We start from the raw sequence: 16,830 nt of genomic DNA, 5'->3' as shown, positions 1-16,830 counted from the left end.
ATACAAATAGGATGGCATGGTAACACAGTGGTTAGCACTGTTGCCATGGTCCCAGGTTCGATTCCCAGCTGGGTAACTGTCTGTGCGGATTCTGCACATTCTCCCCGTGTCATTGTGGATTTCCTCCGGGCGCTCCGGTTTCCTCCCACAAGTCCCGAAAGACATGCTTGTTAGGTGAATTGGGCATTCTAAATTCTCCCCCAGTGTGCCCGATTAGGCGGCAGAATGTGGCGACTAGGGGCTTTTCACAGTAACTTCATTGCAGTGTTAATGTAAGCCTACTTATGACACTAATAAAGATAATAATAAATAATTTGTTAGTGTCACAAGTAGGCTTCCATTAACACTGCACAAGTAGGCTTCCATTAACACTGCAGTGAATAAAACCTTCATCCAAGAACAGCTTTAATGCTTCTCTAAACTGTTTTGCATGCTATTATATCCTTTCTCAAGTAAGGAACCAAAACAGACAGTTATTATTTCAGAATAATTTTAATAACTAATAGAATATCCAATGATAGTATTACAATGGCATTCTACCCAGAAGGTTGGTGTGAATTTTAAGAATTAATTAATTCTCCAAGGTTTTGTTCATCAAAGATAAATACAATGAGCTTGCCCGAGGAGAAGGAAGGCAAAAGGAATTCACGCAGCCAGGGAAATCAGAACAACATTAAAGATAGGGCGGCACAGTGGTTAGCACTGTGGCCTCACTGTGCCGAGGACCCGGGTTCGAATCCCAGCCCTGGGTCACTGTCAGTGTGGAGTTTACACATTCTCCCTGTGTCTGCGGAGTCTCACCACCACAACCCCAACAATATGCAGGGTGGGTGGATTGCCTACGCTATATTGCCCCTCAATTGCAAAAAAAGAATTGGATAGTGGTTTGGTGGTAAAAAGGATTTCTCAACTTCTCCTAATACGATATACTTTGGTTGAGTGAAAGGAGAGGTTGGTATGCCCATAAACCTCCAAAATTCTGCTTTGCAACAAACCACTTTAAAGAAACAGAGTAATTGAGGTGAGGTAGCCCTTCAAACTTCACCTTGCTGTAAGGCAACACTGCACTTGTGCTCAATAGATTGCCCCTTTATAATATCACAAATCTTGGGAAATTACTGCTGTGTAAATCCATTCATACAACGTTGTACACGGTGGTGAAACAATGCAGTGTTAAATCCATTATATGGGTTCTAAGTAGTGGTTTTGGTTTGGCTTCAAGAGAAGTAACACCACATGCAGTTCTTAAAAGTTGAATAATTTCTGAACACGGACGGTAATTTGTACCAGTATAGAGGAAACACATGTTTATAAAATGCGGTACATTACTAAATCTTCTATAATCATTTATTTGACTATTCTACATTTAAAGAACTGCACTCACTTGCACAGATATTGCATTCTTGATGTTCTGTGGTAAAAAGTGTATCATCTCCAGGTAGCAGCGCAATAGCCCGAGTGTCCAAACATTTGAAGATGACGACCTTTCATCCTCCGAATTGTAAGTAAAAGGATCCACAATGTACACAACGATGGATGGTGGGTAATTGATGGCATGAGACTCCCCCTCTGTCGGAACCCCAATTTTATCCCTTTCCATGGTGCTACAATGTAAACATGAAGTATAAAAATCAAATCAGAAAACACCCTAGCACAACATATGCAGGTACAGTAAGTGATTAGGAAAGCAAGTAGGATGCTGGAGATTATTGCAAGGGGAATGAATGGCAGAACATGCTAGTGGGGCTGAATGGCCTGCTATTACCTGATAGCAATCCTGAACCTACAGCACACTGTGATAATGTCTATAATTTGTATTTGAAAAACCAGCTGACAGTCAAATGAACCATTCAGATCAAGGCGGAAACCCAAGTTCCTGAAATCTGGTGTGCATCCAGAAACAATGCAGACAAACAAGTTACGGCAAATAACTAGCTTTAAGTTCGCTCACATTTTCACATGAAGTGGACTGCAATTGTGTTTGGAGACATTTTTACAAACCCACAAAATATATCCTTCTCACCTCTCTGGAGGCTCCTGGTGCTGTTGTCCTGCTCCGCCTGCTGTTGAATCACCAGATGTCCCATTATTCTGCTGAACTAGCTGCCCACTCTGGGAGGCTGAACCTTGTATAGTCACAGTACTGGAGGAATTATTCAAATGTGTAAATGGAGGAAAGGAGGAAGACGGCTTTACTGCGGACGATGCGCTGGCCACATTTGCAGGTGCTGAGGCCACATTCGATGAATTACTACTGGCGACAGTGGCTGTTATGGCAGTGTTTGCTAAAGTACTGGCTGGTACAGGAGCAGAGGTGGAGGATGTGGTAGATGAACCCCCAGTAGGGACCTGTACTGGAGTTTGAGATGCATTGGACCGGCTGCAAGAGGAGATGAGGTTAGGCTGCGACAGCAAAGAGCTGTCCAATGTTTGACCAGCAAGGTATGGGCCTGAAATGGGAAGAAACGTTTTCTTTTATTACACCAACATTAACTTCAAATCTCTCAGGCATTTATCAAAGGAACTCCCTTTCTTGGATAAAAACAAAAATTGTTGGAAACACAAGCATATCAAAACACAACAGGCATTTTTTGAAAAGTTAGTTTTTCGGATTGAGACCTTTTGAAAGTTTTGATAAAGGTTCCCAATCTGAAATGTTAATTTTTTTTGCAGGATCCAATAAAAACGCTGTGCATTGCCAACATTTTTTGTTTCTATTCCCAGCATGTATCGGATGTTTGCACAATCGGAGACTGAATAAGCAGCACATACAAGTAAATGGGAGAGTGAAGCCAAGCAATCCTAGAGCCTTCAGTTTGAACAATATTGCGTAATGGTGTGCAGCCACTGCCAACTATGACTAATAACAGGTTTCAGGAAACAAATCCTATTTGCAAAAAGGAAAATGCTTGTAGATTCTCATTCCACAATGAATGAAAATAGAAGCTGCAGGCAAGGAGAGTGCGCAGCAGACAGATTCAAAACTGCTGTAGGTTTTAAAAAATATATTAATGACCAGCCATTCCCAAGAAAATCCTGTAATTTTCAATATTTTGCTTTTGCTCAAAGACAAAAAGCAACCAATTTAAGCCTTAACTAATACAATTGTCAAGATATTAGTTCACTTTTGAATTAACCTAAAGTGATATTTCATTATTCATTACCTTCACTGCTGTCGCAAGTACTTACCCAGATCATGTCTGCACACTTGAGCGTAAAGTTTAAGTTTTGAAAATGCTTCACTGCTGGCATTCACGCAGTGCTGAGAGAACCAGTCATTTACCGGCTGCTCTGCGATTTTCAAGGCTGCTTTGGTCCCCACTTCCATGATTCCATCAGGAAGCAATTTCGAGATGGGTCTGTGCTGCCCAAGTCTGCAGGACTGCATTTCAAACATTATATTTTTAAATAAATTCTCATTATTAATTCTGCATTGAGGTTGTATATCAAAGTTTTGAACATATTTAAGATAGTCACATGACTCAACCGAGCATGGCGACTTACCTCATAGACTGCACTGAGATCGCGAAAGAAATTCCTCGCTCCATTCAAAAGCGCCTCGTTTTCTGGACAAACCACAATGTAGCCAATATCCCTTTGTGATCCATATGGCTCCAGGAGAAGTTTCTCCCAGTATGGCAAAGCAAATGGAGATAACACCAGAAAATCACATTCATAGCCCAACATAAATGTTGGGATAGGTAGTGGTTCCGGAGACTCGTCTGTACCTGCGAGAGAAGAAAGCCCAATAGTCAAGGCCTGCTCGTCTAAAATATTCAATACATTAGATCTTTCTGCTTTGCTTCAAAGCGTCTCCTCCTCTCCATGAATTGAATACTCAATTTTCACAATACAGCTGTACCTTTACAAGTAGAGTTTGAGGTCACCACATCAGTTCGGCCCTCCTGATGAAACTCTTTAGTTTTGAGTCCCTCGCCAGAAGTTAGGGACATAATCTAGGCACAGAAACAGGCTCTTTGGTCCAACCAAACCAAATTCATGTTAGTCCTCCCAACAAGCAGTACTGCTAATGTGCCGGTTATATTAAGAAAACTCTAAGAAAGTGCTGTAAAATGCACTCTTCCTGACCTTTGACTGAGATATCATTCAGACAGAGGAGCTCAAGTTCGTATAATGGAATCGTTTACATGACTTCAGGAAGTTATCCTGGCATCTTCACTAACATTTATTTTTCAAACGGTATCATCAAAACTGTTGCCAGATTAATCTATATTCGATGTTCTACTCCAGAAATTATTTATTTTGAAGCATTTGAAGATGCTTTGACAACATCGCAATCCATGAAAAAAAAAGAATATTCCTTTAAGATCATTGTTCTATTAATATTTCCATAGAATGCGCACAAAAGCAGCTTAATGTCAGCATGGTTCCGTGACAACATTCTTGCCCAAGTAAAAAGGATGTGGTTTAAATCTCACTTCAGCAACCCAAACTTATAATCTAGGCTGGTACTTCAGTGCTGTGCTGAAGAAATACTGCATTATTAGAGGCATTGCCTTCAGATGAAGCAAAACCAAGGCCCCATCTGCCCTCTATGGTGTTGTAAAATATTCCCATGAATTCACATGGCATAATGGGGTTACAGGGATAGGGCTGGTTGGGCAGGAGTGTGAGCATGGTGCGATTTCAGAGGGTCGGTGCAAACTCAATGGGCCGAATGACCTGCTTCTATGATTATTCAAAGGATGAGCCAGTGAATCCACCTTATATTCTGGTCACCCTGTACCCCCAAATTAGCTAGTCATTATTTAATTTCTATCTTGGCACTTTTATGCACAAACTAGCTGCCTATTAAGCAACAGCGATTCCATTTCAAAAAGCAATTCATTGGTTGTAAAGTACTTGGAGCATCCTGAGAACATGTTAAAGCACCATTAAAACATAAGATTATTGTTATTCCATGATAAATGACAAATCAATCAATCATTCATTAATCATGAAAAGGAAGGAATGTCAAAGCTCAGCATTGGGCCAATGACCCAAGATGAAGGTTGGCACTTTAGGGAAACACACTAATGTAAGATTACAGCACCTTCAATAAGATAAATAGTTATGATCCAAGCAAACAATTCCTATTTTATATTCAAAGCAAATTTGATTTAAGCTGCAATCTTCAATAACAACAATATCTCCCTCAATGTCAGCAAAACTAAGGAGCTGGTCATTGACTTCAGGAAGTGAATTGTCGTACACGCCCTTTGACTGCATCAACGGGGTATGGCAACTGCTCAGCCCAAAACCGTAAGAAAATACAGAGTCGCAAACCCGCCTCCCATTCATTGACTCTATCTACACATCCAGCTGCCTTGGGAAAGTGAGCAGCATAATCAAAAGACCCCTCCTACCCGGGTTATTCTCTCTTCCAACCTCTGCCATTGGGCAGGAAATACAAAAGTCTGAGAACATGCACCAACATATTTTTAAAAACAGCTTCTTCCCCACTGCTACCAGACGCCTGAATGGCCCTTTATAGATTGAACTGATCTCTCTATGCATCTTCTCCTACAGTTATAGCACTATATTCTGTATGCTTCAACTGATATCTATGTATTTACATCGTGTATTTATCATTTGTCCTATGTTTTTCATGTATGGAGCGATCTGCCTGGACTGCATCAGAACAATATTTTTCATTGTATCTTGGTACACATGACAATAAATCTAAATCTAATCATCAGCACCAAATCTAATCATCAGGTTACCACAAGCAACCACCATCAGAATATAATTCACATTATAAAAACTAGACCATCCTTTTAACTGCCTTGGTCATCTCTCTTCTTTCCTTTACTCAGCAGATCAAACCTACTTCTACCTCACTTAACTCTTGTACTCGCACTTTCCCTCCCATCTTCCCTGGTGGCTTCTCAAAGTTCATTTTGTTCACGAGACTACCCCTCTCCTTCAATCCCATTCAATTGTTGACTGTTTCGAAAAGACGCATCTCAAGCTCAACAGGAGAGCATTTGGTCAATCACTGACTCCTGCCTATGTAATATGGTTATGCAAGATGGCAGATGATACTGGTCTGCACGTGCGCACTGGATTTCTGTGCACATCAATTTACCCAGCACAGCACCAACAAAGTTTGCTTTCTAATTCTGTTATTGCAATGCTCTTATGTTTGTGGATTCCATGGATCCCACACATCATTTGGTCAGCAGGTTGCTCAGAATATCTAGCTCACAAGCATTTTATTGACACAGAGGACATTTTATAGTACTAAGTGACAGGGACATCCAGAATCAGTACGGAATGCCGATGCTTCAACACTGTAATAATTTCTGTTGTCGCGTCAGTTAGAAGTACTGTGAACATAAGTTACTAAATATTCAGTAACCCGAAAGATTCAGTTAAGACTGCAAAGAAAGCTGTTGAAATATGATACTGAGGTCACTAATTCTAGCGATTTAGTGAAGGAGCAGAACCCTTAAAACGCGTGCATATTCTGTCACATTCTAAAAAGTATATTTATTACATTTTTATAAACAACAGAACAAAATAAATACAATGCGGTATGAGGAGAAAAATGGCTCAACATAAGTCAATACAGAGGGGACCAGGAGAACACTATTATAACTGGTTTGATACAATCATAGCTAGATGCCTCTAGGCAAGCCCACTGGAGACCAAGGGGGGAAACAGGATGAACCCACGAAAGCTTGGTAAAATGGTGCACACACTCACACGTTGCATCTGCTTACAATTACCATGAGCATTCAGGATAAATTTTCCACGCCAAGTTTGGGCATATAACAAAATATGTCTCCCTCAACTCGAGCAGTACCAAGGGCACAACAGGACTCGGCTCAACTCCAAGCCCCAGTATACCAAAGAAGCAATACCCAGCAGCTCAGGACATCCTAAATAGACACCTTGTCAACGCACAAAGGGTCAAGAACAATCCAGCCAAGGATTAACCAAACCCATCTCAGTGTACATCACCACTCAAATCCTCCCATTCCAATAGCTCTAAAAACCATAACAAGGATTACAACACAATGACAAAAAGGAGTAAAAGTGCACAGACCACTTTTCACATAAATGACAGTGATTTTTGTCAGAACAGGATAAGACTATAATCATCTCATGCTCACATCTCACACGCCCTTGCAGAAAAGACAACAATAAATAATCAACAACATATCACAAGGCGGTAACGTCCAGGATTATAGACGATTTGCAGGATAATGACACCATCTATGTTGCTCGAAAGGCAGACTTGACCTGCTCAGCCACCTCCAACCCCTCACGAAGATCGGATACTTGCTGCTCCGTCAAACCTGATGCACCCAGCCTCCAAATCAATATAACTAAAACTGGGCCTCATCCCAGACCACTCTGAACGCCACGGTCAAACAAGGATTTTCTGCAATTTAGCTCAGCTCCCCTTGGCAAAACACCAATCAGGAACCTCCAGGGACATAGCGCAAAACATATATCCCAAGAAAAGACAAATATGAATTGTGCATAAGTATAAAATACAAGACTCCAAGACAAGCAGAGCCAGAGCTCGCAAAAACACACCATTCCTGCATTCACATCACGTAATCCCTAAATCTCTCAGTTTAAGGAGGATCAATTAAATGTTGCAGAATTGATTTTGAAAAGTACGGACAGACACTTTGGGCGCAATCTTCCCAAAAGGGAACAAAGTCCCCAAGCGAGCGCGTTTAGCCGTGTGTTTCCCGGCACTCAGTGCCACGAATCACACGACTATTCAACGCAATGGTGTTGAATAAGGGACCTGGATGAGGAATGCATGGCCACGGCCACACGTAGCCCTGCTTTTAAAATGGGAAGTTCCGCTCGGCGGAACTGCCCGCTGTAGCGAGAGATCGGGACGCTATTTTTAAATGGTGTCCCGATCTCGGAGGCCCCCAAAAGAATCCACGACCTACCCCCTGCCCAAACGCAATATGGGAGGACCCCCCAACACCCATGCCGGACAGTACCAGGCTGGCACCCAAGTGGCACTGCCAAGGTGTCAGGCTGGCACTGCCAGGGTACCCAGGTGACACTAGCAGTGCCAGGGCACCACCCTACCCAAAGGGCAGGCAGCTGGGGGCCTCTGATCCCCTGGGAGACCCCGAGTGCCGTTCCGCCTGGTCCCCATTTGTGGGGACCAGTACCAAACAGCTCTCGCCCGAGATCTGCGAGGCGAAGGGATTGAATCCCAAAGCCTCAGGTACCTTTGGAATCTGCAAATTAGAGCGCGGCTTATTGCCCATTGTGGGCGGGATTCACCTCTCAACGTCTCACAAGAGTGTGTTGAATCTCGTGAGGCATTGCAAGCCAGGTAGATCATGGGAGCCACGCTGTGCCGCAGCGAGCTGCTTTTCCAGTGCAGCGTGGCCGTAGGATTGTGCCCTTTATTTTTATGCATGGTACGTAAATCTTGAAAGTAAGCAAACTGGGTTCATGTCACACATTGCCCGTATAAAGACAGTGACCGCGCAAGCACCCTGCTCTTTACAAGATTACAGGCGTAACTTACCAGAGCGGCACAGTGGTGAGCACTGCTGCCTCACCATGCCTAGCACTGCTGTCTCAGAGTCAGGGACCCAGGACCAATTCCAGTCTTGGGTGACTTGTCCATGTGGAGTTTGCACATTCTCCTAGTGTCTGCATGGATTTCCTCCCACAGTCCAAAGATGTGTAGTTTAGGTGCATTGGACATGTTAAATTCCTTCTTAGTGTTCAAATATGTGCCGGTTATTTGGGGTTACAGAATAGGGCAGGGGAGTGGACCCAGGTAGAGTGCTGTTTCTGAGGGTTGGTGCAAATTCGCTGGATCGAATAGCTTCCTTCTGCACTGTAGGGATCTATGGATTGGCATGCAACTGTGCATGCACAACATTGGTAGCAAGCACAGCCTTTTTAATAGTAAAGTAGTATTTGTGCCAATAGTAATGTTAATGAGACATATGCAAGATATACATCATAAAAATGAGTAGGTTAATATCAAACTCCACCCCTGTTTAAACAAACACGAGCAGCTGAAATAAACCAACCCTTCAAGTGTTGTCTCAGTTCACAGTATATTCCTCCCTCTGGACAAGTTTGAGGATTCGGAGTAATTACAGTCTGTCCAATAAAGAGGAGGAAAACTGTTCGACTGGGAATGTTATACTTTAATAAATATAATTTTTATGCACTTGCCAACTATAGATAGAGCAACGGAGAGGATTGGGGTCTTGGGTGATATCTTTTTGCTAGCCTGATGTCCAAAATTATCCCTGGTTATAACCTGGTGAACAGGTGTTTGTGCATATTAATGAAATATTACATTCTGGGGGTTACCATTGACCACAAACTGAACTACTAATAATACTATGGCTGCAAGAGCAGGTCAAGAGGCTAGGAATCCTGCGTATTTCAGTTCCTGACTCTCCAAAGCCTATCCACCACTTGTAAGGCACAAGTCGGGAATGTGATGCAATACTTCCCACTTGCTTGGATGAGTGCAGCTCCAACAACACTCAAGAAGCTCGAAGCCATCCAGGACAAAACAGCCCGCTTGATTGCTGCCCCTTCCACAAACATTCACTCCCTCCACCACCAATGCACAGTAGCAGTTGTGTGTACTATCTACAAGATGCACAAGAACTCACCAAGGTTCTTTAGGCAGCACCTTCCAAACCAACGACCACGAACATCTAGAAGAACAAGGGCAGCAGATACCTGGGGACACCATCACCTGGAAGTTCCCCTCGAAGTCACTCACCATCCTGACTTGGAAATATATCGCCATTCCTTCACTGTCGCTGGGTCAAAATCCTGAAACTCCCTCCCTAATAATAGAATGGATGTACCTACACCACATGGGCTGCAGCGGTTCATGGCAGCAGCTCCCCACCACCTTCTCAAAGGTAATCAGGGATGGGCAAATGCTGGCCTAGCCAGCGACGTCCACATTCAATAAAAAGAAAAATCTGTGATTAATCATCCAGATAGTATGGGCATTTAACAACAAACAGGTCAGAAGACTATGCTGTCCAACAAATGGACTATGGCTAGACTGTGGGTGCAAAAGGACCAGGTGAAGGAGAATGGTAACAATCACTCTAGATAAATGAAGCTCCAGGCATTCTGAACTCAGTTGACATCACTGGAGAAGTCAAATAATTGAATTATGTTTACTACCACCTCAAAATAGGGTATGATTCATTGGCTTTTAAATTAAACTTCAATTACCAACACTTATTAAAAAATAGCATACTACGGATGCAAGAAATCTGAAGTAAGAACGGAAAATGCTGGAAACACTCAGCAGGTTATGACTACATCTGTGGAGATATACAGAGCTAATGTTTTAGGTCTGCGACCTTTCATCAGAACGGAGAAAAGTTAGAGATGTAATAGACTTTGAGCATGGGGTGGGTGGGACAAGGGCAAAATGAAAAGCTGTGATAGGGTGAAAGTCAGGAGAGATTGAAGGACAGAAGAGTTGGTCTTCAGGGGCCAATGGGAATGGTGAAAGAATGAAACAAAAGCTCCTTTCATAATTCTTTCATAAACAGCTCATTACTTTCACCCTCGTGCACTGTGTGGTTTCCCTCATTCATCGAATAGATAGCATATTTTAAGTTGCCAATTTATGCATTACATGCTTTTCAATGTTCAAGTTAAACTGAAAAAAGCCAATAAATGTTCTTAAGTCGTCCTTTACCCCAACAACCTCCACGCAAAACTCTCCGGCATTTGTTCATTAGATTAAAAATAATAAAATGTTTACTCCAAAGCTCCTGTGGCCACCTCAAATTTCTGTAGCATAGAATAAATGTTTCAACTGAATTAAATTCTCCAACTCAGTCGTCACCTTCCCCCCCCCGCCAAATTCCGTATTGCCATAGCCTACGTTACCAGACAAGTGAAAATGTCAATCAATTGAACTCACCAGTCGCCTTTCCCACAGTCATTGCTATTTCAATATTTGCTCCCTATGTGAAGCTTAAGGTTTCACCCAATTTTTAAAAACTGGAGGGCTAAAAGGGGTCACGAAAAGTCATTGGCAAATAGGGTTAAGGAAAATCCCAAGGCTTTTTACACTTACATAAAAAGCAAGAGGGTAACCAGGGAAAGGGTTGGCCCACTGAAGGACAGGGGAGGGAATCTATGTGTGGAGCCAGAGGAAATGGGCGAGGTACTAAATGAATACTTTGTATCGGTATTCACCAAAGAGAAGGAATTGGTAGATGTTGAGTCTGGAGAAGGGTGTGTAGATAGCCTGGGTCACATTGAGATGCAAAAAGACGAGGTGTTGGACGTCTTGAAAAATATTAAGGTAGATAAGTCCCCAGGGCCTGATGGGATCTACCCCAGAATACTGAAGGAGGCTAGAGAGGAAATTGCTGAGGCCTTGACAGAAATCTTTGGATCCTCACTGTCTTCAGGTGATGTCCCGGAGGACTGGAGAATAGCCAATGTTGTTCCTTTGTTTAAGAAGGGTAGCAAGGATAATCCAGGGAACTACAGAGGACACCTCAGAGGGCAGTGAGGCTATATGGGTAGAGATCAGGAATAAGAAGGGTGCAGTCACAATGTTGGGGGTATACTACAGGCCTCCCAACAGCCAGCGGGAGATAGAGGAGCAGATAGGTAGACAGATTTTGGAAAAGAGTAAAAACAACAGGGTTGTGGTGATGGGAGACTTCAACTTCCCCAATATTGACTGGGACTCACTTAGTGCCAGGGGCTTAGACGGGGCGGAGTTTGTAAGGAGCATCCAGGAGGGCTTCTTAAAACAATATGTAGACAGTCCAACTAGGGAAGGGGCGGTACTGGACCTGGTATTGGGGAATGAGCCCGGCCAGGTGGTAGATGTTTCAGTAGGGGAGCATTTCGGTCACAGTGACCACAATTCAGTAAGTTTTAAAGTACTGGTGGACAAGGATAAGAGTGGTCCGAGGATGAATGTGCTAAATTGGGGGAAGGCTAATTATAACAATATTAGGCGGGAACTGAAGAACATAGATTGGGGGCGGATGTTTGAGGGCAAATCAACATCTGACATGTGGGAGGCTTTCAAGTGGCAGTTGAAAGGAATACAGGACCGGCATGTTCCTGTGAGGAAGAAAGATAAATACGGCAATTTTCGGGAACCTTGGATGACGAGTGATATTGTAGGCCTCGTCAAAAAGAAAAAGGAGGCATTTGTCAGGGCTAAAAGGCTGGGAACAGACTAAGCCTGCGTGGAATATAAGGAAAGTAGGAAGGAACTTAAGCAAGGAGTCAGGAGGGCGAGAAGGGGTCACGAAAAGTCATTGGCAAATAGGGTTAAGGAAAATCCCAAGGCTTTTTACACGTACATAAAAAGCAAGAGGGTAGCCAGGGAAAGGGTTGGCCCACTGAAGGATAGGCAAGGGAATCTATGTGTGGAGCCAGAGGAAATGGGCGAGGTACTAAATGAATACTTTGCATCAGTATTCACCAAAGAGAAGGAATTGGTAGATGTTGAGTCTGGAGAAGGGGGTGTAGATAGCCTGGGTCACATTGTGATCCAAAAAGACGAGGTGTTGGGTGTCTTAAAAAATATTAAGGTAGATAAGTCCCCAGGGCCTGATGGGATCTACCCCAGAATACTGAAGGAGGCTGGAGAGGAAATTGCTGAGGCCTTGACAGAAATCTTTGGATCCTCGCCATCTTCAGGGGATGTCCCGGAGGACTGGAGAATAGCCAATGTTGTTCCTCTGTTTAAGAAGGGTAGCAAGGATAATCCCGGGAACTACAGGCCGGTGAGCCTTACTTCAGTGGTAGGGAAATTACTGGAGAGAATTCTTCGAGACAGGATCTACTCCCATTTGGAAGCAAATGGACGTATTAGTGAGAGGCAGCACGGTTTTGTGAAGGGGAGGTCGTGTCTCACTAACTTGATAGAGTTTTCGAGGAGGTCACTAAGATGATTGATGCAGGTAGGGCAGTAGATGTTGTCTATATGGACTTCAGTAAGGCCTTTGACAAGGTCCCTCATGGTAGACTAGTACAAAAGGTGAAGTCACACGGGATCAGGGGTGAGCTGGCAAGGTGGATACAGAACTGGCTAGGCCATAGAAGGCAGAGAGTAGCAATGGAGGGATGCTTTTCTAATTGGAGGGCTGTGACCAGTGGTGTTCCACAGGGGTCAGTGCTGGGACCTTTGCTCATTGTAGTATATATAAATGATTTGGAGGAAAATGTAACTGGTCTGATTAGTAAGTTTGCAGACGACACAAAGGTTGGTGGAATTGCGGATAGCAATGAGGACTGTCAGAGGATACAGCAGGATTTAGATTGTCTGGAGACTTGGGCGGAGAGATGGCAGATGGAGTTTAATCCGGACAAATGTGAGGTAATGCATTTTGGAAGGTCTAATGCAGGTAGGGAATATACAGTGAATGGTAGAACCCTCAAGAGTATTGAAAGTCAAAGAGATCTAGGAGTACAGGTCCACAGGTCATTGAAAGGGGCAACACAGGTGGAGAAGGTAGTCAAGAAGGCATAGGCATGCTTGCCTTCATTGGCCGGGGCATCGAGTATAAGAATTGGCAAGTCATGTTGCAGCTGTATAGAATCTTAGTTAGGCCACACTTGGGAGTATAGTGTTCAATTCTGGTCGCCACACTACCAGAAGGATGTGGAGGCTTTCGAGAGGGTGCAGAAGAGATTTACCAGAATGTTGCCTGGTATAGAGGGCATTAACTATGAGGAGCGGTTGAAGAAACTCGGTTTGTTCTCACTGGAACGAAGGAGGTTGAGGGGAGACCTGATAGAGGTATACAAAATTATGAGGGGCATAGACAGAGTGGATAGTCAGAGGCTTTTCCCCAGGGTAGAGGGGTCAAATACTAGGGGGCATAGGTTTAAGGTGAGAGGGGCAAGGTTTAGAGTAGATGTACGAAGCAAGTTTTTTACGCAGAGGGTAGTGGGTGCCTGGAATTCTCGCTACTGAACGATACTGAATGATTCTCGCTACTGAACTCGCTACCGGAGGAGGTAGTGGAAGCAGGGACGATAGGGACATTTAAGGGGCATCTTGACAAATATATGAATAGGATGGGAATAGAAGGATACGGACCCAGGAAGTGTAGAAGACTGTAGTTTAGTCGGGCAGCATGGTCAGCACGGGCTTGGAGGGCCGAAGGGCCTGTTCCTGTGCTGTACATTTCTTTGTTCTTTGTTGTACAGGCCGGTGAGCCTTACGTCAGTGGTAGGGAAATTACTGGAGAGAATTCTTCGAGGCAGGATCTACTCCCATTTGGAAGCAAGTGGTCGTATTAGCGAGAGGCAGTTTTGTGAAGGAGAGGTCGTGTCGCACTAACTTGATAGTTTTTCGAGGAGGTCACAAAGATGATTGACGCAGGTAGAGCAGTGGATGTTATCCATATGGACTTCAGTAAGGCCTTTGACAAGGTCCCTCATGGCAGACTGGTACAAAAGGTGAAGTCACACGGGATCAGAGGTGAGCTGGCAAGATGGATACAGAACTGGCTAGGTCATAGAAGGCAGAGAGTAGCAATGGAAGGGTGATTTTCTGATTGGAGGGTTGTGACTAATGGTGTTCCACAGGGATCAGTGCTGGGACCTTTGCTGTTCATAGTATATGTAAATGATTTGGAGGAAAATGTAACTGGTCTGATTAGTAAGTTTGTGGACGACACAAAGGTTGGTGGAATTGCGGATAGCGATGAGGACAGTCAGAGGATACAGCAGGATTTAGATCGTTTGGAGACTTGGGCGACGAGATGGCAGATGGAGTTTAATCCGGACAAATGTGAGGTAATGCATTTTGGAAGGTCTAATACAGGTAGGGAATATACAGTGAATGGTAGAACCCTGAAGCGTATTGACAGTCAGAGAGATCTTGGTGTACATGCCCACAAGTCACTGAAAGGGACAACACAAGTGGAGAAGATAGTCAGGAAGGCATACAGCATGCTTGCCTTCATTGGCCGGGACATTGAGTATAAGAATTGGCAAGTCATGTTGCAGCTGTATAGAACCTTAGTTAGGCCACACTTAGCGTATAGTGGTCAATTCTGGTCCCACACTACCAGAAGGATGTGGAGGCTTTAAAGAGGGTGCAGAAGAGATTTCCCAGGATGTTGCCATGGCATTAGCTATGAGGAGAGGTTGAATAAACTTGGTTTGTTCTCACTGGAACAAAGAAGGTTGAGGGTCCTGATACAGGTCTACAAAATTATGAGGCGCATAGAGTGGATAGTCAGAGACTTTTTCCCAGGGTAGAGGGGTCATTACTAGGGGGCCTAGGTTTAAGGTGCGAGGGGCAAGGTTTAGAGAAGATGTACGAGGTAAGTTTTTTTTAATATACAGAGGGTAGTGGGTGCCTGGAACTCGCTGCCGGAGGAGGTGGTGGAAGCAGGGACGATAGTGACGTTTAAGGGGCATCTTGATAAATACATGAATAGGATGGGAATAGAGGGATACGGACCCCGGAAGTGTAGAAGATTTTACTTTAGTCGGGCAGCATGGTCGGCGCAGGCTTGGAGGGCTGAAGGGTCTGTTCTTTTCTTTGCTCTTTGAAACAATTAAGTTACCAATTATGTGGTACAAATAGTAAACAGCTGAAGAAAAAACTAAATCACCAAATAGGAAAGGGAAAGGTGAGCTAGTTGTTATGGGTCAGGGTTCAGAGAATCCCAAAGTGTATCATGGAGTTCACCTGACCCACAACATTTAATAGATTTGTGGTATGGGAAGCACACAGCCCACTTTACAGGTGTGGTACAACAGAAATGGAAAAGTATTTTTTAAAGCAAAACAATGTTTATTCTATGAACTCAAGTTAATCTTTTTAAAACAGTGAATATCTTAACAACCATTAATTCAAACACCCCCCACCCCCAAGAATACAACACTAAGTAATCTGTATGCTGTTCTTTTAACATCCAAAAGACTTAACAAACCTCTAAACAGAAGCACATCAGGGTTTACATTTAATACTGAAAACATTTATAATTCAGAATTAACCAAATGATTAAGAGATAGTCCTTCATGGCAGAGAGCTCAACAATACAGCTGCTTTGGCTGACTTCAGCTGCAACACACTGAAAAACGAAACCAAAAAGAGAGACACACCCAAGCTTTTCTCAAAGTGAAACTAAAAAGCAGAACCAGAGCTCAGCTCCACCCACACTCTGACATCACTGCAGTAACATGAGCAGCCAAACATTTCTTAAAGCGACATTGTCATGACAAAGTAAAAACAAAAAAATGCAAATCCTAAATCAGAAACTGTGACAACTGTGGCTCAAAATGAGCCATTCTGCCCATGTTGGTGCTTTTGTTCCACTCGAGCCTCCTCTCATTTACATTTACCATCATAATTTGTGACGGTGAAGCACTTGCAGTGTGAGCATCCAGAAATGATCTAACACTTCCACATGACCCCAAACAGCAAGTGACATTCCACTCAGTCAGATGGCAAAGGGGTTACCCTCCTGACCGGTGCGGAGTCAGTTCTCTTAACCGGACATTCCGCCCTGCACAGAGCCTCGTCTTGGATTACTTTCCACATAGCCAACACTTTCCTCTACTCATTCATTTAGGCCTACGTGTTCCAGTCGTCAACAGCCGCAAGAAGATGCTATCTAACCTCCAGAAAGCCAACGGACAAGTTATAGTGAAACCTTGAAATGCAGCATCTCAACAATCCCACCACGAAACATCACCGCTGAAGATGCATATAACCTCCTCTCTGGTGCCTGCACAGCAATTCCTCGAGGCTACTAACCAATCTATGTCCCATGCTTAGCTGAAAAGAGTGCTGCCCTCCTAAAGGCATATGAAGCGTCATGGAACCCAGAGGTA

General features: G+C 43.6%; 1 protein-coding gene across 1 annotated transcript in view; it reads right to left on the bottom strand.

Annotated features, from left to right (window-relative positions):
* The window catches only part of med13a (mediator complex subunit 13a), a 214,355-nt gene that overhangs the window by 39,272 nt on the left and 158,253 nt on the right, over window positions 1-16,830 (bottom strand). Inside the window, 4 exon segments of the mRNA XM_072469928.1 lie at window positions 1,385-1,604; window positions 2,024-2,450; window positions 3,190-3,382; window positions 3,505-3,728. Coding sequence (XP_072326029.1) covers window positions 1,385-1,604; window positions 2,024-2,450; window positions 3,190-3,382; window positions 3,505-3,728 — 1,064 coding nt within the window.

The sequence above is a fragment of the Scyliorhinus torazame genome, chromosome 12, assembly GCF_047496885.1.
Source record: "Scyliorhinus torazame isolate Kashiwa2021f chromosome 12, sScyTor2.1, whole genome shotgun sequence".
Classification (NCBI taxonomy): domain Eukaryota; kingdom Metazoa; phylum Chordata; class Chondrichthyes; order Carcharhiniformes; family Scyliorhinidae; genus Scyliorhinus; species Scyliorhinus torazame.
This window is presented reverse-complemented; position numbering and strand designations above follow the sequence as displayed.